Source organism: Bos mutus, chromosome 8, assembly GCF_027580195.1.
Source record: "Bos mutus isolate GX-2022 chromosome 8, NWIPB_WYAK_1.1, whole genome shotgun sequence".
In the NCBI taxonomy this organism is placed as follows: domain Eukaryota; kingdom Metazoa; phylum Chordata; class Mammalia; order Artiodactyla; family Bovidae; genus Bos; species Bos mutus.
Genome location: NC_091624.1, coordinates 48,586,421 through 48,609,708, shown reverse-complemented (window position 1 = coordinate 48,609,708; position 23,288 = coordinate 48,586,421). Strand labels below are relative to the sequence as shown.

At 39.4% G+C, this 23,288-nt stretch overlaps 1 protein-coding gene across 1 annotated transcript in view; it reads left to right on the top strand.

The window, feature by feature from the left end:
- Positions 1 to 2,993: 2,993 nt before the first annotated feature.
- LOC102286185 (piwi-like protein 2) overlaps positions 2,994 to 23,288 on the top strand; it is a 41,028-nt gene continuing 20,733 nt past the window's right edge. Inside the window, exons 1-10 of the mRNA XM_070376103.1 lie at positions 2,994 to 3,175; positions 3,788 to 3,872; positions 4,595 to 4,684; positions 6,136 to 6,276; positions 9,868 to 9,981; positions 11,068 to 11,256; positions 13,465 to 13,566; positions 14,135 to 14,251; positions 14,832 to 14,923; positions 15,785 to 15,890. Of these exons, the coding sequence (XP_070232204.1) occupies positions 2,994 to 3,175; positions 3,788 to 3,872; positions 4,595 to 4,684; positions 6,136 to 6,276; positions 9,868 to 9,981; positions 11,068 to 11,256; positions 13,465 to 13,566; positions 14,135 to 14,251; positions 14,832 to 14,923; positions 15,785 to 15,890 (1,218 nt within the window). The remainder of the gene's footprint in view (positions 3,176 to 3,787; positions 3,873 to 4,594; positions 4,685 to 6,135; positions 6,277 to 9,867; positions 9,982 to 11,067; positions 11,257 to 13,464; positions 13,567 to 14,134; positions 14,252 to 14,831; positions 14,924 to 15,784; positions 15,891 to 23,288) is intronic.

Here is a 23,288-nt window from a genome sequence, read left to right as displayed (position 1 = left end):
ATCGTATTTTCCGTTAGTTGTCTGAATGTATTTTTATTAATAGAAGGGCTTTCCTGGTGGCTCAGATAATAAAGAATCTGCCTGCAATGCAGGATACCCAGGTTTGATCCCTGGGTTGGGAAAATCCCTTGGAGAAGGGCATGGCAACCCGCTCTAGTATTCTTGCATGGAGAATATCCATGGACAGAGGAGCCTGGCAGGCTACAGTCCATAGGGTCACACAGAGTCGGACACGACTGAAGTGACTAAGCAGCAGCAGCATATTAATAGAAAAGAATTGCTGACGTCTTCATACTGCCATAATGAGAAGTCTTTTTTTAATTTCAGTTTTTATTATTGAGGTATAATTAATGTGCCATAAAATTAGCCCTTTTTAAGTGAATAATTCACTGGTTTTTCAGTTCAGTTCAGTTGCTCAGTCGTGTCTGACTCATTGCGACACCATGGACTGCAGCATACCAGGCCTTTCTGTCCACCACCAACTCTTGGAGTTTACTCAAACTCGTCCATTGAGTTGGTGATGCAATCCAACCATCTCATCCTCTGTCCTCCCCTTTTCTTCCTGCCTTCAATCTTTCCCAGCATCAGGGTCCTTTCAAATGAGTCAGTTATTCGCATCAGGTGGCCAAAGTATTGGAGTTTCAGCTTCAACATCAGTCCTTCCAATGAACACTCAGGACTGATTTCCTTTAGGATGGACTGGTTGGGTCTCCTTGCAATCCAAGGGACTCTGAAGAGTCTTCTCCAACACCACAGTTCAAAAGCATCAATTCTTTGGTGCTCAGCTTTCTTTATAGTTCAACTCTCACATCCATACATGACCACTGGAAAAACCATAGCTTTGACTAGACAGACCTTTGTTGGCAAAGTAACGTCTCTGCTTTTTAATATGCTGTCTGCTGCTGCTGCTGCTGCTAAGTCGCTTCAATAGTGTCCGCCTCTGTGCAACCCCATAGACGGCAGCCCACCAGGCTCCCCGTCCCTGGGATTCTCCAGGCAAGAACACTGGAGTGGGTTGCCTCCAATGCATGAAAGTGAAAGTGAAGTCACCCAGTCACGCCCGACTCCTAGCGACCCCATGGACTGCAGGCCACCAGGCTCCCCTGTCCATGGGATTCCCCAGGCGTGGGGTGCCACTAAGTTGGTCATAACTTTCCTTCCAAGGAGTAAGTGTCTTTTAATTTCATAGCTGCAGTCACCATCTGCAGTGATTTTGGAGCCCAAAAAAACAAAGTCTGACACTGTTTCCACTGTTTCCCCATCTATTTCCCATGAAGTGATGGGACCGGATGCCATGATCTTCGTTTTCTGAATGTTGAGCTTTAAGTCAACTTTTTCACTCTCCTCTTTCATTTTCCTCAAGAGGCTCTTTAGTTCTTCTTCACTTTCTGCCATAAAGGTGGTGTCATCTGCATATCTGAGGTTATTGATATTTCTCCTGGCAATCTTGATTCCCGCTTGTGCTTCTTCCAGCCCAGCGTTTCTCATGATGTACTCTGCATAGAAGTTAAATAAGTAGGGTGACAAAATACATCCTTAATGTACTCCTTTTCCTATTTGGAACCAGTCTGTTGTTCCATGTCCAGTTCTAACTGTTGCTTCCTGACCTGCATACAGATTTCTCAAGAGGCAGGTCAGGTGGTCTGGTATTCATTTATAGGAAATCTGTCTCAAGGATACAGTTTAAGTGTAGAAGAATCTTTGTAAAAGATGTTCAGTCAGTTATTTGTAAGAGTGAAACAATAGAACTACTACTAAAAAAGTGAAAGACCAGTGAATTAATGTACCGTCCACTTAGTGAAATACTGTTATGTAACCATTAACACAGTTGAAGAGTTTGACTTAAAAATATTTTTTTTAAAATAGTTGTATTGTTGAATAAAGCTATGTAAATAGGAAGCAAAGATTCATGAAATGATCTGTGATAAAATCTCTAATCTTATTTCAAAACACAGTGTTATGTTCTCAGTGCTTTACATGAATAAAGTCATGGAGTTCTATCAGCAACAGTGAGTTAGGCAGTTTGTTCTGATCCACTTTGACACAAGGAAACTGAAACACAAGGTTAAGTTACTTGCTCAAAATCTCATATGCTGGTAAGTGGCAGAGCCAAGATTTGAACCGAGGTTTTGGCTCCAGCGTCTGTAGTCAATGTGAACTATTTCAAGTTTCTCATGGTTTTTCATCACTGAACTGCAGCAAGTCCAGCAGGATACTAATCACCTAGAATGGTGATAGTTGTTCAAGGGACTAAAAGGGAAAAGGGAGGGAGGAGTCTGGGTTTATTCGTAAATTGTAGGTGAATGAAACTCAACATGTTTCTCTTTCTGTAGCAGTCTGATGTGGTAATGTATGTTGTGAAACTCTGAGAAGGGGTTATAATATGAAGAATGGACTCAATTTTTTTGATCGTAGAACCTTTTTCACCCCCTCAAGACTTCTCAAGGGACCAGTGTTCCTAAGGAGTATACTCTGGGTGATACTGGCCCACAGAAGAGTCCATGCTCTGACCCACAAGGAAATTAGTATCTGGTCCCTGTCTGTCTTCAGCCTCCACTGATCATCTTCATCTTCGAGGACCTTTTTTCACCTCTTTGCCTCATGAGTGTGGTCCTCCAATAGTTGTAATTTCTTCCTTCAGCTAGTGAGGGCAAATATAGTTTTAAGAATGTTCTGTTGTTCCTGTGTAGACTGCCTCCTAATAATGATGATACAGATTATTCTGATGATTAGAGTACCTTATTTTAAGGACTGTAGTGGATTTTGTCAATTTTTAGTTGTTTTTATTTTTATCTTTTCACTCTTTTTGGGGGGCATTTTTAAAAAGAGATATGAGAGTTCTGTCTCCTAAAAGAGACAGCTGGAGCCTTTTTGAACTAGGTGTTGGCATTTGGAACCCTCAAGTACTTACAGGCATCCCCTGTCCCTTTCATGTTGCTCTGTGTATACTCCATATGATCCAGAGGTCTTTTGTCTCTTTCCCAAGGCACACCATGTACTTGCAGAACAAAGAAAACTTCCAGGATGAGTGCACTAAGCTTCTGGTTGGCAATATTGTTATAACCCGATATAACAATCGTACCTATCGTATTGATGATGTGGATTGGAATAAGACTCCAAAAGATAGCTTCATCATGTCTGATGGGACGGAGATTACATTCTTGGACTACTACAGGTAGAGGAAGGAACTGGGCTTGGGCTTGCAGGTTGGTGCGTGGTCTATCGTTCTCCAGTAAGAGTGACATGTAGCAGGACACGTCAAAAGTAATTGGATTGGTAATGCACCCAAGATTGACGAGTTTGTTTGTGGGATTTGACCTGAATTTGCTACCCTTACAGTTTTATTTCCTTTAGTACTTTTTGCAAGTTATTTCATAAATTAATCTCAGAGCTTTAAAATTATGTTTCCTTTTCTGTTTTGGTTCGAAGTCTGGTTGGAGAGATTAAATTCAAGTCATTAATCATTTGACTGTCATTTTGCCTTTCTAGTTACCTAAGCCCTTTGGCCTGATGAAGATTTTTATTTTTATTTTTTTGTTTGTTGGCCTGATTGAGTTTTTAAAGAATTTCTTTCCTGGGCTGTTATCCTGTTTCCTCTCTATTTAATTGCATTAACTTGAGTCTGCTTTTTCTAGTTATGAATGTACTCTGGTGAATTTATGATGGATCTTTGACAAGGGTATAATACAAATAGTATACCTCAGTCCTGGTTAACGCTCAGACTGTGTTGCAGTAAGAATGGTGATGCTGCTACTGACAGTTTCTTCCTGCCTCTGTTCTGCTCTAGCAAAAACTATGGGATCGCAGTAAAGGAAGAGGACCAGCCACTGCTGATCCACAGGCCCAGTGAGAGACAGAATAACCAAGGGATGGTGAGTGGTGGTGGTGGTGGTGCATGTCAGGCTGATGCTTCCAGCCAGATTCTCTACCCATCAGCCGCTCTTCACCTTCTTCATGGCTCTGGGAGCCATGAGGCTATGATTACAGTGTGGTTAGGGAAAGCTGTGCATTCTTTGTCTGTCTCCTATACCCAGAGGTACTCTTGAAGACCCCTTAGTGAGAAACTAAACATCCAAAGAATGAGTTAGGTTAGGAATACGGAGAATTGACTGCTAAAGAAGATTGAAACACTGGGTCCATTTAGAGAAGCTGGAGACATTTTAACAGGGTTAGGGACCAGGGAAAAATACCTTGACACCTAACTCCTCTGTCTTCAGAGTGGAGACTGAAGATCAAAATAGGTTAAGATGAGACAGAGGCACCAGCTTGATAGGATATATTGTGTGATATCCACCTACTTACTTGGAGGCCCAAGTGAAAAAACAGTTCTAGTTTTTCTAGTTTTCCCTCTGCTTTTGACAGTTTTAATATTTTTCTCTTTACCTAGTGCAACCAATTGTGACCAATTGTGACCCAAGTGAGAAAAGGATAAAACACTGGTCGTGTTTCCTGCCCTCTTCTCTGGGGTCTTATGTTCCTAAGAGTGCCTGTTATACCCCTGTGGGACCAGTTTGGGCCTGCTAAAGTCTTATACCAGTCAGAGGAACAGGATCCTCTCTGACTGCCTTGCTTTCCCTCTGTTCTCTCCTCCAAGTTGCTAAAAAGTGAAATCCTGCTGCTCCCTGAGCTTTCCTTCATGACTGGAATCCCTGAGAAGATGAAGAAGGACTTCAGAGCCATGAAGGTGAGAAGGGCCTGCTTTGAACCCAAGACCATTTTGATAGAGATATGGCTTGCATTGGGCCAGATTTGCATCATCACCTGGGCAGGTTCATTTTTCCTCTCCATAAGCGTGATATGTGTCTCTTCCCACACACTGGGAAAGAGCTGACCAGAGCTTTCTTTGGAATGTTGTTACAATAGTAGAACGACTAGATTATAAGGTAAAAGGATACAAATAGTTCTAGCATCACCCTCCCCAATCTGATGGGGGACTGTAGGCTGGTCATGTGACCATAAATGATGTTCTTTGAGAGCACTGAATTTTTCTAACATTTCTGTAAGCCTTCAGTTTATTTGAAGGGATGGAGGAAATAATGTAGCAAAAAGTCAGCAAGTTGGAGAGAGAAATTAGAGGATAGAAGTTCATGCTGTGGTGCTTGGGCGTCCTGGAGGTCTCATGTAGGGCACAGTAGCTGGGAGGCAGAGGTGTGTGCAGTAGCGAGGGTCCAGACCCTGAGGGCTCCACCTCCATACTGTCCGCTTGGGTCTTTCCACCTGCATGCTGCTCTTCTGTCTCTGTCTCAGTCCTTGTCTGTCCCAGTTTTGGACCCCTGGGCTTGTCTGAGATGCCATGAATTGTTTTTAGTAACATCGTAAAGAGCTAAAGTGAATTCCTATAAGAGAGTTCTTTCATGTTTACCTTCTGATACTTCTGCTTTCAGTATGTAGGTCAAAGCTCTTCCTTACAACTCCCAGTTACCTAATGACTTTATGATCACAGAGCTATCTATATAGCCCCATAGACTCACTGCCCTAATGACTGCCACGCAGGGAGCAACAGCCGCACAGTTCATTAGTTCCAGAAGCTAAAGAAAGAATTCACTTGCATGATTCTGAATCTTCATCCCATTAGATGTTCATTCAACAATAAATATTTAGAAAACACCTATTATGGGTTACACCCTGGACCAAACAAGTGTTTTATAGTGACATTAACTGACTAGTATCATATGACATGAAGTATAAGACCAGATGTGTTTTACGTTTGCCTGCGTGCCTGGCATAGGGCATTTTTCTGCCCCGATGTTTAATAGGTATAGTCAAGTCTCCTTACATGGCTTTGAGAAAGAGAATAAGATTTAGATGTCATGAGAAAGAAACAGTGACAATTTTAAATACTTTGTATCTATGTGTGTGTGTAACTGAATCACTTTGCTCTACAGCAGAAATGAACACAACATTGTAAATCAACTATACTTCAATTAAAAAAAATTCTTTTATGGCTAAAATTTTAACCTTATACTTCATTCACTTTCATGAGCTATTATAATAAAGTCCTTGGAGACACTTTAAAATTTCTACAGATTTTAGTGGGAAAAAGATTTTTCTATGGAAATGTTCTCTGCATTGGGGTTTCTTTAATCTCATACTAGAGAAGTAATAGCTTAGTATCTCCATTTTGATTCTATTCAGGATTTGACCCAGCAGATCAACCTGAGCCCCAAACAGCACCATAGTGCTTTGGAATGCTTGCTACAGAGAATTTCGAAAAATGAGACAGCTAACAATGAACTGACACGTTGGGGACTCTATCTGCAGAAAGATGTACATAAGGTAAACTGGAAGATATGATGGTAGGAAATATCATTACAAAGAATTAAGAGCTTTCTGAGACTAGGTGATAACTTCCTATCTTGTCTTTATTTTACAGTTTTTGCTTTATTATTATACTTTTTATTTGGTCCTAGTCATAATTGAATTTCCTTGACTTAATTTGCTATTAGCTCTTACAGATTTTCTTCTGTATTTCCCAGGATCTGAGTTGTTACTTTCCAGTCAAGCAAAAGGAATATTGACCCTCAAAATTTACCTCATTTTTAGTTTTCCAGCCCAAATTACTCTTAACGTTCTATGTCTTTTTCTACCCCCTCTGCAAGTTTTTCTTTCCCAATGATTAACTTGTGTTTCTTTGAATGTATTACTGTTGTTGTTTTCATAGGCATAAAGTCTCAGACTTGTACATTTTAATTTTCACGTGGCCCTTTCTGCCTGCAGTTTGCCTGAGTCCACTCCATTGTATTTTATGCAGCGTGAGACAGTGCAGAGGCAGCATGAGTTGGTGAAGTCCTTGGCTTTGAACCTCAGTTCTGCCTCTTGCCTTGTTGGTTACTTGAAACAAATTGCTTAGCATCTCATAGTTTCTTTATCTGTTAAATAAAGATGATATTGAGTTAACAGAATTACATGGTAAAATCGTTAGCATAATATTTGACACCTAGCACGTGTTCAGTAAATACTAGCTTTTATTGCTTTTTTACTTTTCTCTCTAGGTTATACCTAAAATACTAATAATTGATTCTGTCTTTTGTTCTCTTTCCCTCTGAACTGACTCCTTCTTAAAATTTTTTTTTAATATTTATCTTATTTTTTGGCTGTGGTGGACCTTTGTTGCTGCGCTCTCAGGCTTTCTCTAGTTGCGGCAAGCGGGGCTACTCTTTGTTGTGGTGCACAGGCTTCTCCTTGCAGTGGCTTCTCTTGTTGCAGAGCATGGGCTCTAGAGCATGCAGGCTTCAGCACTTGCAGCACATGGGCTCAGTAGTTGTGGTGCCCAGGTTTAGATACCCCCAGGCATGTGGGATTTTCCCAGACCAGGAATCAAACCAGTGTCCCTTGCATTGCCAGGCAGATTCTTAACCATTGGACCATCAAGGAAGTCCCAAAATTGTTTTTCTTTTTTTTTTTAAACAAAAGTAGTGGAAAGTCTATAAGGAAAATGTGGATATCGTAGAAAATGTAAAGAAGGGAATAAAAACATCAGTAGTTTCATTGCCCAAAGATAATATCTTAGTGATTTATTTTAGGCACATAAAAAAAGATAGTATTATTTTCAGTATATTTTGTTTCCATAAACTTTTTTTCCTGTGAGAGTGAATCTTTTCTTATAAAATTGTGCTTATACTATATATGGTTTTGCATCTTGTTTTTCATGTATTATTGTATCTTGAACATGTGTTCATGTTATTAAATATTATTTGAAGATGTAGAAAACTTAAGCCAAAGAAGAAAAATGTTCATCTGTAGTCATGCTATATCAGAATACCTATAACCACTGTTAACATTTTGGTATATAACCTTTAGTTTTTTTGGTCTGGGTATATGTGCATGCACATACTCACATGCGGTATATATTTAAATGGTTTCCTCTTTTTTTTTATTTTATTTTTAAACTTTACATAATTGTATTAGTTTTGCCAAATATCAAAATGAATCTGCCACAGGTATACATGTGTTCCCCATCCTGAACCCTCCTCCCTCCTCCCTCCCTATACCATCCCTCTGGGTCGTCCCAGTGCACTAGCCCCAAGCATCCAGTATCGTGCATTGAACCTGGACTGGCAGCTTGTTTCATACATGCTATTTTACATGTTTCAATGCCATTCTCCCAAATCTTCCCACCCTCTCCCTCTCCCACAGAGTCCATAAGACTGTTTATACATCACTGTCTCTTTTGCTGTCTCGTACATAGGGTTATTGTTACCATCTTTCTAAATTCCATATATATGCGTTAGTATACTGTATTGGTGTTTTTCCTTCTGGCTTACTTCACTCTGTATAATAGGCTCCAGTTTCATCCACCTCATTAGAACTGATTCACATGTATTCTTTTTAATGGCTGAGTAATACTCCATTGTGTATATGTACCATAGCTTTCTTATCCATTCATCTGCTGATGGACATTTAGGTTGCTTCCATGTCCTGGCTATTATAAACAGTGCTGCAATGAAAACTGGAAATAGAACTGCCTTATGATCCAGCAATCCCACTGCTGGGCATACACACTGAGGCTTCCTCTTTTTTTATTCAGTTTATTTGTAATGTTTTTTCATGTCATTTAATATTTTTCTGAATATTTTAATGGATAACAGATAATTCATTTTACTAATAATTTCTTACTCTTTTACATTCAAATTGAATTTAGCATTTTCCTATGAAAATCTGTGAACATCCTTATAATTATATCTTTGTACATGATGTTTATTTTCATAGATTTATGGAAGTGAAATTGCTAGGTCAGTGGACATATATATTTATGTTTCCAGTACTTTTTGGTATTTTGCCCTCCAGAAAGTTTCAGCAGTTTTTTGCTTTCATAAGCAAAGATGAGTCTGATTCCTTTGTTGTTCAGTCACTAAGTTGTATCCAACTCTTTCATGACTGTAGCCCTCCAGTCTCCTCTGTCCATGGTATTTCCCAGCCAAGAATACTGGAGTGGATTGCCATTTCTTTTTCTGGGGATCTTCTTGACTCATTCTTCAATTCAGTTTTTATAATGTATACATTGCTGTTTATTTTTTGCAAAAACAGGATTATGTTAAGTGCACTTAGAAAGTGAGTGTAATGGTCACAAAATATCCATCATATAGATATATCAATTTAGTTATTTTCTTACTTTTGGATATTTAGATCTGATTTATTTATTATTCTTCATTTTAATTTGGTCTTTCATTATATGAATTTTTTTCCTGTTTTTCTTTTGTATAAAGTATAATAGTTTATGTTTAGTCTTATTACAGCATTTTCTCTTTAATTTTCTACTTAAATTTTTCTAAATATTATTTTCCTGTTCACCTTGAATTTATAGGCATTTTACCTTCATTCTCTGGTTCTAAAGACGCAATGTTTTCTGATCCCTTTCTTGGGGACCATGTTGGGAGCTTCAGTAATTAAAGGGCTGCTGCTGCTGCTACTGCTAAGTCACTTCAGTTGTGTCCGACTCTGTGCTACCCCATAGACGGCAGCCCACCAGCCTCCCCCATCCCTGGGATTCTCCAGGCAAGAACACTGGAGTGGGTTGCCATTTCCTTCTCCAACGCATGAAAGAGAAAAGTGAAAGTGAAGTCGTTCAGTTGTGTCCGACTCTTCACGACCCCATGGACTGCAGCCTATCATGGGATTTTCCAGGCAAGAGTACTGGAGTGGGGTGCCATCGCCTTCTCCGAATTAAAGGGCAGTGCCTATCAAAACTGTGTGTGTTCAGAATTTTATTGACATGGATTCTTAACTGCTAACAGTTGCATTTTTCTACCATTTTCAGAAGTTAAGACCGGAACAGGTGTATATAGTAGAGTAGACCAAGCCTTTGAACATTTTTCTAACTAATGTTTGCAGATGGTTCGTGTCATAGGTGCTTTATTTTCTGTTTAGATTGAAGGACGTGTTCTGCCAATGGAAAGAATTAACTTAAGAAATATATCATTTATCACATCTCCGGAACTAAACTGGATTAAGGAAGTAACCAGAGACCTTTCCATCTTGACTGTAAGTGATTTGTGAGGTGGTAAAGAGAGGGCCAGTATTCCTAGAAGTGTGAGGAAGCAGAAATTATTTAGTTGTCCTCTTTTTGAGAGGAAGTACCAACTGAATTCCCATGGAATTACTTACTTAACTAAGGTTCTTCAAACAAGAGCAAATTGATGAGTTGTCAGAGGTAAGCCCTTTGCTTGACCATAGATTCAGGACAAAGAAATAAATTGCTGTGGTAATTCGTACAGTGCCAGCCTATTGCCAACTGCTCTTTGTTCTTCCTTCTTCCTTTCTCTTTCCTTCCTCTTTTCCCCTACAGTTTCCGTGAAAGAAGTAAAATTAAAAGTTTCCTACCAAGTCAACTAAAGAAAAAAATGGTATTATAATTATTCTAAAATCTTTTTTGCTAACCTGGTTGCTATGGCCATGCATAAAGTATACACATTTTGTTTCTAAAATGTTTTTTGGAAATATATTTAAAGAAAAGGTACATTTATGTATATCAGATCAGTCGCTCAGTCGTGTCTGACTCTTTGCGACCCCATGAATTGCAGCACGCCAGGCCTCCCTGTCCATCACCAACTCCTGGAGTTCACTGAGATTCAGTTTTGATTAATTTTCACAAATTGAGTAATCAATACTGGGTTAAGAAGCAGAACTTTACCAGTGCCCCAGACTCTTCCCTCCATGATCCTAATTACTACTACCTGTTACCCTTACATAGTCCCAAAATGGCCACTGTTCTGACCTCTGACAGCATTGAATTTTTTAAAGCCGTGTTTGTATGTAACATATACATGGAACCATACCGTATATATTCTTTGATGTCTGCCTTCCTTTCTTCAACCTTGCTTGATGAGTTTCTCCATATCATTAAGTATAGTTATAGAGCTTCCATTCTCATTGCTGCATAGTATTCCATTGTGAGCCTGCCACAATGTACTTACAACACACATCTACATTAGTAATTGGCATTAGATAAGACAGGACTGAAGCAGAGTGAAAAGCAGTTTGTTCTTTGGAGTAACATCTCCTGAAATGATGTTGGCGTGTTGGAGATGTCATGGGAAGTACTAAAAAATAGCTTGTGGTTGTTCCTAGGTCCCCATGCATTTCTGGGCACTGTTTTACCCAAAGAGAGCAATGGATCAAGCCCGAGAGCTGGTGAACATGTTGGAGAAGATAGCCGGCCCCATTGGCATGCGTATGAGCCCACCGGCCTGGGTGGAACTGAAGGATGATCGCATAGAGACCTATGTCAGAACCATTCAATCCATGCTGGGGGTTGAGGTATAAATTAACTTGAATTTTCTGGATGCCCATTTTGAAATACTTGAATACTTGATTTTATATTACCCTGGTTGTTGGTCTGCTGTTGATGGTGTCCAGGAACCTGTGTCTTACTCATATGCACGTGAAACAATTAACAGAGTAGTCTACATGCCCTTTGGCTGGGTTTGCTTCTCTCCTGTGTTGGCATTCTCACTCACTCTAGTGTTCTGTTCCTCATGTAATTGGCCGAGAGAATAGCTGACTTAACTTCAGTTTGTTATCATTATAGAACATGTGCTCAGAAAGCAGTTTCCTGGGCCAGGTGCTATCTTGGACGATTCAGTACTGAGCTGTCACAGTCTGGTCTGGCTTAAGATTCAAATTGCTCCAGTGATGAACTTGGCAGGGGGCCTATCAGCTTGTTCCTGATAGCCGAATGGTATCACTAGAGCTGAGCAGGTCATAGTATTCACAGCTTAGTAGTTCAGGCCTACAGTTCTTATCTGTACATAAAACAGAGGAAGAAGATTAAGGAGAGAGCAAAAGCAGGCAAAAAATTTTGGAGATAACTGGCCCTTGAATTGAAGAGTCAGTTCATGTGAGATCAATACTAGAATTAGGTTATGTTCGCGTCATGACTTTCTCTTGATCCACCACTCTGGGTGTATCATCTGTAGCAGCACACTCATGTTCTCCCTTTCTTTGTATTTTCTTGCTGACTTTCCATGTCTTCTTATTCTGTAGTGGCCTTCCCTGGGCCTGATAAATTCTGCCTTGCTTTCAAAAGAAAAGTCCAGCTTAGTACCTCCGCTCGCTCCCCCCATCTCATGTTCCTTGGCATGGTCCTTTTATGAGAGTGCACTGCCAACAATCTTCATGGATATTGACATGGATATGAGTTACATTCCTAATGTAACTTAGTCTTACTTGGTCATATTGGTCTTATTATCTGTCATCTTTCTGGCATTCTGTTTCATTATTCTCTTTATTTCAGGGTCATAAACTCAGATGTCTGCCAGAGTGAAGTGAGCCAGGAGGGAACTCTAGTGAATAAAGAGAGTAAACCCCATGACTGCAGATAACAGCCCAGCATTGTCAAATTGATTTTTAATTTGTTTTTCAATAGAAGCCAAAAATCTAGATTTGCACTTGTATATCTACCTAGCAGTTTAAATGTTAATGTAAAACAAACTTGTGACTCATTATAGAGACTAAAAAACCACATCCATTTCTTAGATCCAGCCCATAGGCTCACAGTGTACAGCCTTTGTTCTCTGTGACTTTGGAAGTTCTTTGATATGATTGCTGGAATGTGTGTCCTCTGAAAGATCTTAATTTAAAACTAATCTGGTTTGGAATAGTATACTATTGATTTCTGATTGTAGCATAAAAAGTTGGCCAATTTTTTACTTCTGTGCTGCTTTCCTTTATTCACATTTTGAAAGGGCCTCTTTTTTTTTTTCCCCTCTTACTTTAATTTTTTTCAATTTTTAAAATCACACTGCACAGCATGTGGTACCTTAGTTCCCCAACCAGGGATCAAACCCAAGCTCCCTCCAGTGGAAGCATGGAGTCAACCACTGGACCGCCAGGGAAGTCAGATCCTTTGTTTTTAATATCAGATCTCTTAAGTAGTGAGAGGTAGAAGATACTGATATAAGATAAGCTGCTGGCAATATTTTTCTCTATCATAATCAGAGAGTTAGGAAGATCTTATGGATTTGGCAGTGACTTCATTTCCTCTGCATTTGGCTCTGAATCCTTTCTTCTGATATTATGTTCCCTATTTCCTAGTTAAAGTTCTGTGGCATGAATGTCATAAGGCACTTAGTTTACTAAAGAGAGTGGCAAAAAAAAAAAAAATGTCGGGAATTAAAAGCATCAACTAATAAGAAACCCTTTCATATTTTTAAGTCTGGTCTTTTGCAAGCATCTTAAGTCTCCTAATGAATAAGTCAGGTAATCAGGACCAGCTCTAGATAATTTAACATAGCATGTTACATAGCTAAGCAAAGAAGCCTGGAACCCAAAAAATGTGAACCCAAAGGTCCATTCATGTTCAAGGACCTTTGTCTGTGTTGGAATGTCCACCATCTTTGTTTCAGCCCCCATTATACACTAAAGGTCCTCTGGCTTTCCAGACTCTTGAACTGCCCCTGACTAGAACCCTATCAGGGTCCCCTCAGAGTTCCAAAGCCTGACTTATATATACTTTATCTCCTCAAGGGGAAGATACAGATGGTTGTTTGCATCATCATGGGTACACGTGATGATCTCTACGGGGCCATTAAAAAGCTGTGCTGTGTGCAGACTCCTGTACCCTCACAGGTGAGTGGGAGCTAGGCAGGAGGTGCAGATGGAAACTCGAGCATCCCTTGAGGCTTGGAAAAGCGGGATAAATCTGTTCAAAAAGACTGAAGTCACCATTAGAAGCCAGTGTGTGTAGACCCAGCTGGTGAAACTTCTCCTATTAGAGTAACCTGGGAATAGCAGATGCTCTTTGTAAATACTGCTTTCATGTCCCCACATGAGCACTTGTGCTTGTTCACAGCCAAGTCACCAGGTTGTTTCACATGACTGGGTTCTGAGAGTATAGGCGTCCCTTTGAAAGGGGAAAGCTGGCTTTTCCTATGGAGATTAATTTTTTTTTTACTCTGCATGAGATATTTTTGAAAGTTTTTATTGGCTGGTTTTTTGATTTTCATTTTGTGTGCACATGTGTGTACACGCATGCCTGACTAGAGACCCAATTAGAGTTAGAACTGTTAGTGCAAAGTAAATGATCTGCCAGCTGGAGTTTCTTGAGCAAATGTAGTATTTGCTTTAGAGTAGTTTATGTTGTCTGAAAGGTTGCTAGTGTCCTCTTTCCCCATATCTTTTGGTCCCTGTATTACAGGTCATCAATGTCCGAACCATTGGTCAGCCCACCAGACTTCGAAGTGTGGCCCAGAAAATTTTACTTCAGATTAACTGTAAATTGGGTGGTGAGCTCTGGGGAGTAGATATTCCTCTGGTGAGTGATGCTGAGATATGTCTTCATTCAGTTCATCTCCCCAAACAGTCCTGCCTGGCTATTTTCCTAATTTCCTCCCAGAGTTTTCCATATTCTCATTGCCTTGAAATCAGAGTGGTTCATTGCTTGTTTTCGTATAGGCCAAAAGCTTAGACTGGTTTTCACATTTTTAAATGGTTGAGAAAAATAAACATATCTCCAGACACGTGAAAATGGTGAAATTCAGTTTTCACTGTCCTTAAATGAAGTTTTATTGGAACATAGCCTTACTCCTTTATGTACTACAACCTGTGGCTGCTTGTGTGTTGCAGTGGCAGAATTACATAGTTCCCCAGAGACCGTGTGGCTCACAAAGCCTAAGGTCTTTACTGATTAGCTCTTTACAGAAAGTCTGCCAATCCCTGATCTTGACAATCTCTGACTATGTTCACAGTGTTTAAAATTTTCAGTTTGGTTGCACCCTTTCTCCCCCTCTCCCCAGAACTTACTTCCATATGTTGCTTTGGGGTTCAGACAACAGTTCAACGTGGGGTGACAGATTACTTGGATGTTTTGGTTTGTTTTTTGCTTTCTGACCCAGAAACAGTTAATGGTGATTGGAATGGATGTCTACCATGACCCCAGCAGAGGCATGCGCTCCGTGGTTGGCTTCGTCAAAGCATCAATCTGTGAGTGCCACTCCTGGCTCTGTTGTGTTTGGTTACCTTATTTGAACACCTAGTCTTACTATAAAGCCATAAAATTTTTTGAGTATTCAATATTGTAGTAAAAGTATACTAAAATCCTTCCTTCTCTCTCTTCCTATAATATTAATTTGTGCAATTCCTTGTCACATGTCTTAAGTTTCTTCCCTGGCTGCAGTGTGATCCCTTTCAGAATGGAGCCTGTGTCTTGGTGGTAGTGGATTTTTCCCCCTGAGAAATGAGGGATTTTTGTTTTTCTGATTATAAAAATGAAGCTTGCTTATGTAAAAATCTCTGGAAATTGAGAAAGTGAAAATTCTTCATGGTTTATCTTTTATTAACCACCACCAAAGATTTGGCATATATATACTTTTAGGTTCTCTTTTATGTACATATTAACACTTCCAGGTAGCTGGTGGACACACAAGTGGCATATTACTATATATTCTGTTCCTCATTTTTTGTGTACTTAAACTATATATTTTGGACATTTTCCCATATCAATATAAATAAATGTCCATTGTTTCTTTTTAATTGCTGCATGGAATTTATTATATGCTACAGCACTATTTATTTAATCCTCTGTAGGTGGATATCTAGGGTTTTTTTTTTTTTCAATTAAAAGCAGTATGGTAGCAAATATTCACAATTATTTATATTCTGTAGCTGCTTTACATGTATCTTTTCCTTGCATCAGCATGTGATTTTACATGTAACATAAATGCATTTGCTGGGTACTTGTATGACTGATACATGCAGAAGCCTGTGTGTGCTGACATTCAGATCTAGTCCTTCCTCTGTGGATGTGTGTTCATCTTTTCTCTTTCTTTTGTCCCCACCTCTGCCCCAGCACCCTCACAAAATGGTATTCACGAGTGGTATTCCAGATGCCTCATCAGGAGATTGTGGATAGCCTGAAGCTATGCCTGGTGGGCTCCTTAAAGAAGTTTTATGAGGTGAGGAGAACAGCAGTTTTAAAGTATCAGGGTTTTTAAGGACTGCCTTCCTGATCATTTTAAGAGGAAGTCTGATTTAGTGGGGCTTCCCCAGTGGCTCAGCAAGTAAAGAATACTCCTGCAGTGCAGGAGACACAGGATATGCAGGTTGGAAGCGGATTCAATCTCTGGATGGAGAAGATCCCATGGAGGAGGGCATACCTCCTCCATATATTCTTGCCTGGAGAATCCCATGGACAGAGGAGCCTGGTGGGCCACAGTCCATAGAGTCACAAAGAGCTGGATACAACTGAAGCGACTGAGCACGTAGGTACTGATTTAGAGAGAGGTATCCCAGATCGAAGGTGAGTTTCCCAAACAGACCACCAGCAAGCAGCTCAGAAAGACTGCGTGCCTCTACTTGTCGAGCAGCTTGAAGAGCTCAGTGCTTTGATTTGGTTTGGTAAGTAATGATTATTTCCTGGCTTATCGGCCTGTTGCCTATAAATATAATCTTTAGGGCCTTATCAGAAAAGTCAGGGTAAATTTCAGTGATTAAAGCAGCTTATTAATTTTCTCAGCTTTTTATGGCTGTTATTAGTCCCTGGCTCTTTTCATTTAGGTTCAAGATCAGTGCCTCCCTGAAAATCACCCCTAGAACTCCAAGGAATGCTGAGTGTGGAGAATTGCTGTCATTAAGCTGATACTGGGTCTGGGACAATGAGCAAGCGAGGTACTGAGTTTTGCCTTGGCCCGTACATCAAAGGAAGCACTGATAAGTGGCTTTCATTTCTTAGGGGTCAGAGTTAGCCCTTTGCATAAAGATTAAACAGCAAGAAATCTAATAATTTCTCATGATTAAGGTCAATCTCAAGAACTCTGCCTTGTTTCATTTTAGAGTAACATTTCCTACAGTGTCCTTCAAATAGTTTGATACTGTTTCAATATTAGACAGTAAACCAGAAATTCAGTTTCTGTCTCTGATGAATTCCATGATATGCTACTTTGTTACCAAGTTCTCCTGCACCTTCCTTCTTATTATTGCTGTTGTTTTCCTGCAAAGTTCTATGTGTCTTTTAGGCCATAGCTTGAAGATTGCTTCTGTGAAGCCTCTTATTCCCCGGTCTGCTCTGTCCCTTGAAAGAAAGTGAAAGTGATTTAGTTGTGTCCAGCTCTTTGCAACCCTGTGGACTGTACAGTCCATGAAATTCTCCAGGCCAGAATACTGGGATGGGTAGCCTTTCCCTTCTCCAGGAGATCTTCCTAACCCAAGGATCGATCCCAGGTCTTCTGCCTTGCAGGCAGATTCTTTACCAGCTGAGCCATGCTTAGCTAGACTGATTTTTTATGGTCCTCTCTCAAGGCCTTCTGTTTACATTCTGCATGGTGATTATCACATCCTGCTTTTTGTTAGTTGTTTGTATCTTTATTTATCTCTCCCTCTAGGTTGTAAATTATTTGAGCCCTGTTCAGTTATTGATGGCTGTGTAATAAAATGCCCTAAAACTTAGTGACATACAGTGAGCATTTATGATGTTCACTGTCAGGAAGTTGGACAGTGGGCTCCCATTCCTCTCCCTTTGGTCATCTTCGTGTGGTCTTTTCACATGAGCTAGTTTAGGCTTCCTCAAGCAAGGTGGCTGGGCTCAGTGCTTGAGCATTCCAAGAGACTATAGAGAGCCAGGTGGAAAATGTGTTGCCTTGTATACCTTAGCCTTAAAATCCATGTAGTGTCACTTCTACTGCATTTCTATGAGCCAAGTAGTAACATTGTGAATTTTTGGAGGGGTCACTTTGGGGTAGGGGTAGACTTAAAGAAAAAGCTAATATGCTCTAAAAAGTCTTACTTGTATTCTCAAACTTCTATACTAATTATTATTCCCTTCTTATTTATTGGGCTTCCCTGGTGGCTCAGATGGTAAAGAATCTGCCTGCAATGCAGGAGACCTGTGTTCGATCCCTGGGTCATGAGATCCCCTGAAGAAGGGAATGGCAACCCACTCCGAATTCTGTTTGTACCTTAAAATAAACTTGTACAAAACTCTTTAGCATGGGAGTTAGCTTATGATTTGCTAATCCTGTTCTTCCTCTGAGCAGTTATTTTTCCATCAGTATTATACATCCTGAGGAGGCTTTAACCCAACTTCCCAGTATATTTGCTTACCAGTTCAGTTCAGTTCAGTCTCTCAGTCGTGTCTGACTCTTTGCGACCCCATGGACTGCAGCACGCCACGCCTCCCTGTCCATCACCAACTCCCAGAGTTTACTCAAACTCATGTCCGTTGAGTCGGTGATGCCATCTAACCATCTCATCCTCTGTCGTCCCCTTCTCCTCCCACCTTCAATTTTTCCCAGCATCAGGGTAAGATTTTCAAATGAGTCAGTTCTTTGCATCAGGTGGCCAAAGTATTGGAGCTTCAGCATCAGTCCTTCTAATGAATATTCAGGACTGATTTCCTTTAGGATGGACTGGTTGGATCTCCTTGCAGTCCATGGGACTCTCAAAAGTCTTCTCCAACATCACAGTTCAAAAGCATCAATTATTCGGTGCTCAGCTTTCTTTATAGTCCCAACTCTCATATCCATACGTGACAACTGGAAAAACCATAGCTTTGACTAGATGGACCTTTGTTGGCAAAGTACCGTCTCTGCTTTTTAATATTCTGTCTAGGTTGGTCATAGCTTTTCTTCCAAGGAGCAAGGATCTTTTAATTTCATGGCTGCAGTCACCATTGCAGTGATTTTGGAGCCCAAAAATATAAAGTCTGTCACTGTTTGCATTGTTTCCCCAGATATTTGCCATGAAGTTATGGGACCAGATGTCATGATCTTAGTTTTCTGAATGTTGTTTTAAGCCAACATTTTCACTCTCCTCTTTCACTTTCATCAAGAGGCTCTTTAGTTCTTCTTTGCTTTTTACCATAACTGTGGTATCATTTGCATATCTGAGGTTATTGATATCTCTCCCAGCAATCTTGATTCCAGCTTGTGCTTCATCCAGTCCAGCATTTCTCATGATGTGATTATCAACATTAGTATTATCACAAGACATAGTATAGATGAATCTTACCAACAAGATTAGTGTCACATCACAATGCAGGGTGATGGGTAGATATAACCTGAAATGTAAGAGTCAATAGTGACACATTAGTAGAGACCCTCATAGGCATGAATAATTAGTCCAGTTCATCATTATACTGTAAGACTAAAGTATCTCCCACAGGCATGCCACTTAAGTTTTTAGGCTTACATTCAACTTTATCAGTTTCTGAAAACAGCAGTTCATTTGCGATTTCAGACATCTGGTATTTTTGAGCTAACAGACAGTATCATCTCTTCTCTGGGACTCTTAAAAGAGACCAGTGTAATACTGTAATTTCCTCATTGCACAACCATTTATTTCTTTATCCTCAGCTACCATTCTTATTATTTTCCATTTTTTAATTGTAACTATTGTGAAGTGGAATCTCACTGTGGTTTTAACTTGCATTTCCTTAATGATTAACCATGTTGAACATCTTTTCATGTGCTTATTGTCCATTTGTATATCTTCTTTAGAGAAGTCCTTTCAAGTCCTTATCCTGTTTTTCAGTTGATCTTTGTCTTTTTATTTTTGACTTGTAAGAGTTTTTGTTTTATATATTGTGAATACAGAACTTTTATCTGATGTATGATTTGCAGATATTTTCTCCCATTTTGTAGAGTTTCTTTACTTTTTTGATAATGTTATTTGATGCACAAAAGTTTAAATTTTGATAAAGTCCCATTTGTCTATTTTTTCTTTTATTCCTTGTGCTTATGGTATCAAGTCTGAGAATCTGTTACCTAATTTGAAGTCACAAAGATTTACACCTTTGTTTTTCTTCTAGTAGTTTTAGAGCTTTAGCTCTTACATTTAGGTCATTGATCCACTTTGAGTTACATTTTGTGTATGGAGTAAAGCAGGGGTCCAGCTCTACTCTTTTGCACGTAGTTACCTGCTTCTCCCAGCACCTATTGTTGGGGAGACTATTCTTTACAGACTGGTATTGGCATCCTGGTTAAGATTCAGTTGGCCAAACAAAGCTGTTTGGGTTTATTTCTAAACTCTCAATTCTATTCCTTTGGTTTATTTGTCATCCTTAGGTCAGAGTAACACTGTTTTGGTTATATTGTTTCATTTTAGTTAGTTTTGAAGTTAGGAAGTCTGAGTTTTCCATTTTTTTTCTTTCAATATTGTTTTGGTTATTCAGATACCCTTGGCATTCCATATGAATTTGAGAATAGTCATTTTCATTTCTTTTTTCAAAAAAGGCCATTGGAAATTTGATAGCAATTGCATTGAATTTATAGATCACTTTGGAAATATTGTAATCTTAAATTTACTCTTACAGTATGTAGACATAGGATGTTTTTTCGTTTATTTAGGTTGTTTCTAATTTCTCTCAGCAATGTTTTATAGTTTCCGTGTACAAGTATTATACTTCCCTGATTAAATTTACTCTGGATATTTTAGTCTTTTGAATGCTACAGTTATAGAATAGTTCTCATTTTTGGATTATTCATGCTGGAGTTTAGAACTAACTGTTTTATGTATTAATGTTCAACTGTTCAACTTTTCCAAACTTACTAGCTTTAGTAGATTTTCCCCCCAATTCTTTTGGATTTTTTGTGTATAGAATCGATTATGTGCAAGTAGAAATAGTCACACTTCTTTCATCTGAATTTAGTTGCCTTTTATCTGTTTTTCTTGCTTAATTGCTCTAACTTCCAGTACAGTTTTTAATAGAAGTGGTGAAAACAGGCATCCTTATCTTTTTCTTGCTCTTAGGTGGATACTTTTAAGTCTTTAACCATTTAGCTTGATGTTAGCTGTGGGCTTTTCATAGACTCATTTTATCATGTTCAGGAAGTTTCTTTATGTTCCTAATGGGGAGAGTGTTTTTATGGTGAAAGTGTGTTGGACTTTATAAGTCTCATTCATGTTAATACCAAATTAATTTCAATAGTACACAAAATATTGTTCCTGTGTGGTTCTATGGTGTGCCTCTTTCTTTGTGATAATTTTATATTAGGGTTTCTAGAGAAACAGAATCAATACAATATGTGTGTGTATGTGTGTGTATTTTGAGGAACTGGCTCATGTAACTTACAGAGGCTGGCAAGTCCAAAATGTACTGGGTTGGCCAGCAGGCTGGAGACCCAGGGAAGGGCTGATGTTGCAGATTAAGTTTGGGTTTATCCTAATTGATATTTTACGTCTTATATAATGTGTCAGTTGATTTTTGCATCAAACTAGGAAATCTTTGGTCAGTATTTCTTCACATACACTTTTGCCCCTTTCCCTTTCTCCTCTGCTACTAAGACTCCCATTATTTGTATGTTGTTATGCTTGATGGTGTTGCACTGCGTTTCAGAGGCTGCATTTATTTTTCTTCCATTTTTTTCTATTTCTCATACTGGATTATCTGCTCTTAAGCCCCTCTACTGAATTTTTCATTTCCATTTCATTTAATACTTTCTGACTCCAAAATTTTTGTTGGTTCTTTCTTACAATTTTTTTTTAAATATTATTTTTTGGCTGTGGTAGGTCTTCATTGCTGCATGCAGGCTTTCTCTATTTGTGGTAAGCAGGGGCTACTCATTGTTGCGGTGTGTGGATTTCTCATTGCAGTGGCTTCTCCTGTTGCAGAGCACAGGCTCTAGGCACATGGGCTTCAGTAGTTGCATGTAGGCTCAGTAGTTGTGGCGCATGGACTTAGTTGCTCTGAGGCATGTGGGATCTTTGTGGACCAGGAATCGAAGCAGTGTCCTTTGCATTGCAAGGCAGATTCTTAACCAGTAGACCACCAGGGCAGCCCCTTTCTTATAATTTCTGTATTTTTATTGGTAGTCTTTTTTTGTGTGAGATTTTCCTTAAAGTCTTGGATGTAGTTTTCTTTAGATCTTTGAACATTATTTAAAATGATTGGTTTAAAGTCCTTGTCTAGTATAACCAATGTCTGGGCTTCTCCAGTACAGTTTCTGTTTACTACATTTTTTCATGTGAATGGGCTTTACGTTACTATTTCCTGGCATGCTTCATAATTTTTTAATTGAAAGCTAGACGTTTTTAATATAATGCTGATGACTCTGCAAGTCAGATCTGCACCCCCATGGACTGTTGTTGCTCTTTGTTTGATGACTTTCCTGGCCTGATTCTGTAATCTTGGTAATCTAAACTGTGTGTAGTCACTGAAATCTCCCCTTAGTTTAGCTTCAGTTCAGTTCAGTTCAGTCACTCAGTAGTGTCTGACTCTTTGCGACCCCATGAATCATAGCATGCCAGGCCTCCCTGTCCATCACCAACTCCTGGAGTTTACTCAAATTCATGCGCATCGAGTTGGTGATGCCATCCAGCCATCTCATCCTCTGTTGTCCCCTTCTCCTCCTGCCCCCAATCCCTCCCAGCATCAGGGTCTTTTCCAATGAACCAGGTCTTCGCATCAAGTGGCCAAAGTATTGGAGTTTCAGCCTCAGCATCAGTTCTTCCAATGACACCCAGGACTGGTCTCCTTTAGGATGGACTGGTTGGATCTCCTTGCAGTCCAAGGGACTCTCAAGAGTCTTCTCCAACACCACAGTTAAAAGCATCAATTCTTCGGCGCTCAGCTTTCTTCACAGTCCAACTCTCACATCCATAAATGACCACTGGAAAAACCATAGCCTTGACTAAACGGACCTTTGTTGACAAAGTAATGTCTCTGCTTTTTAATATGCTATCTAGGTTGGTCATAACTTTCCTTCCAAGAAGTAAGCATATTTTAATTTCATGGCTTAAAATAAATAAAATAGTTTAGCTTAGTGATCAGCTAATGACAGGATAAGAATTTCTTCAAATGCTTTGAATGTTCTGCATCCTCCAGCGATTGCTGGATTATTTTTACAGTTACTGTGGTCTATTGCAAAGAAACAGGGATATAACAAAACAAGTTAAAACGCCACAAAGCTCAAGATCCAGACAGTTTTATTGAATAAATGCGGTTCAGATTCTTTCAAGCTCTAGTTAGTTTTCACAGCCCTAAAAGAGTTGCTTTTGACCCTTTGTGCAGTATGCGTGTTGCTTTTATGGTTGAACGGTTTTTCAGAGGTCCTTACTTTCTCATTCAAGAAGCATTTCTTGAGGAATGCTCTTGACAGTCTGCTTTTGTCAAGTGCAAGTATTTTTCTAGGTGGACAGTCATTAGACTTTAGAAGCCCCTAAAACTAGATTGCACTAGAAAACCTCCATCATTTGGTTTTAGGACCCCAAGGGGCTACTTTCTAGGAATAAGAGTAATTGAAAGCAAACTGTAGCTCACCTTTGCATTATTTAAAATTTTTGAATCAGATATGATGATCTGGTGTGCTAGTGTTTCCAAGTTTCTCATAGTGCAAATACTCCAGGTACCTGGAAGAAAC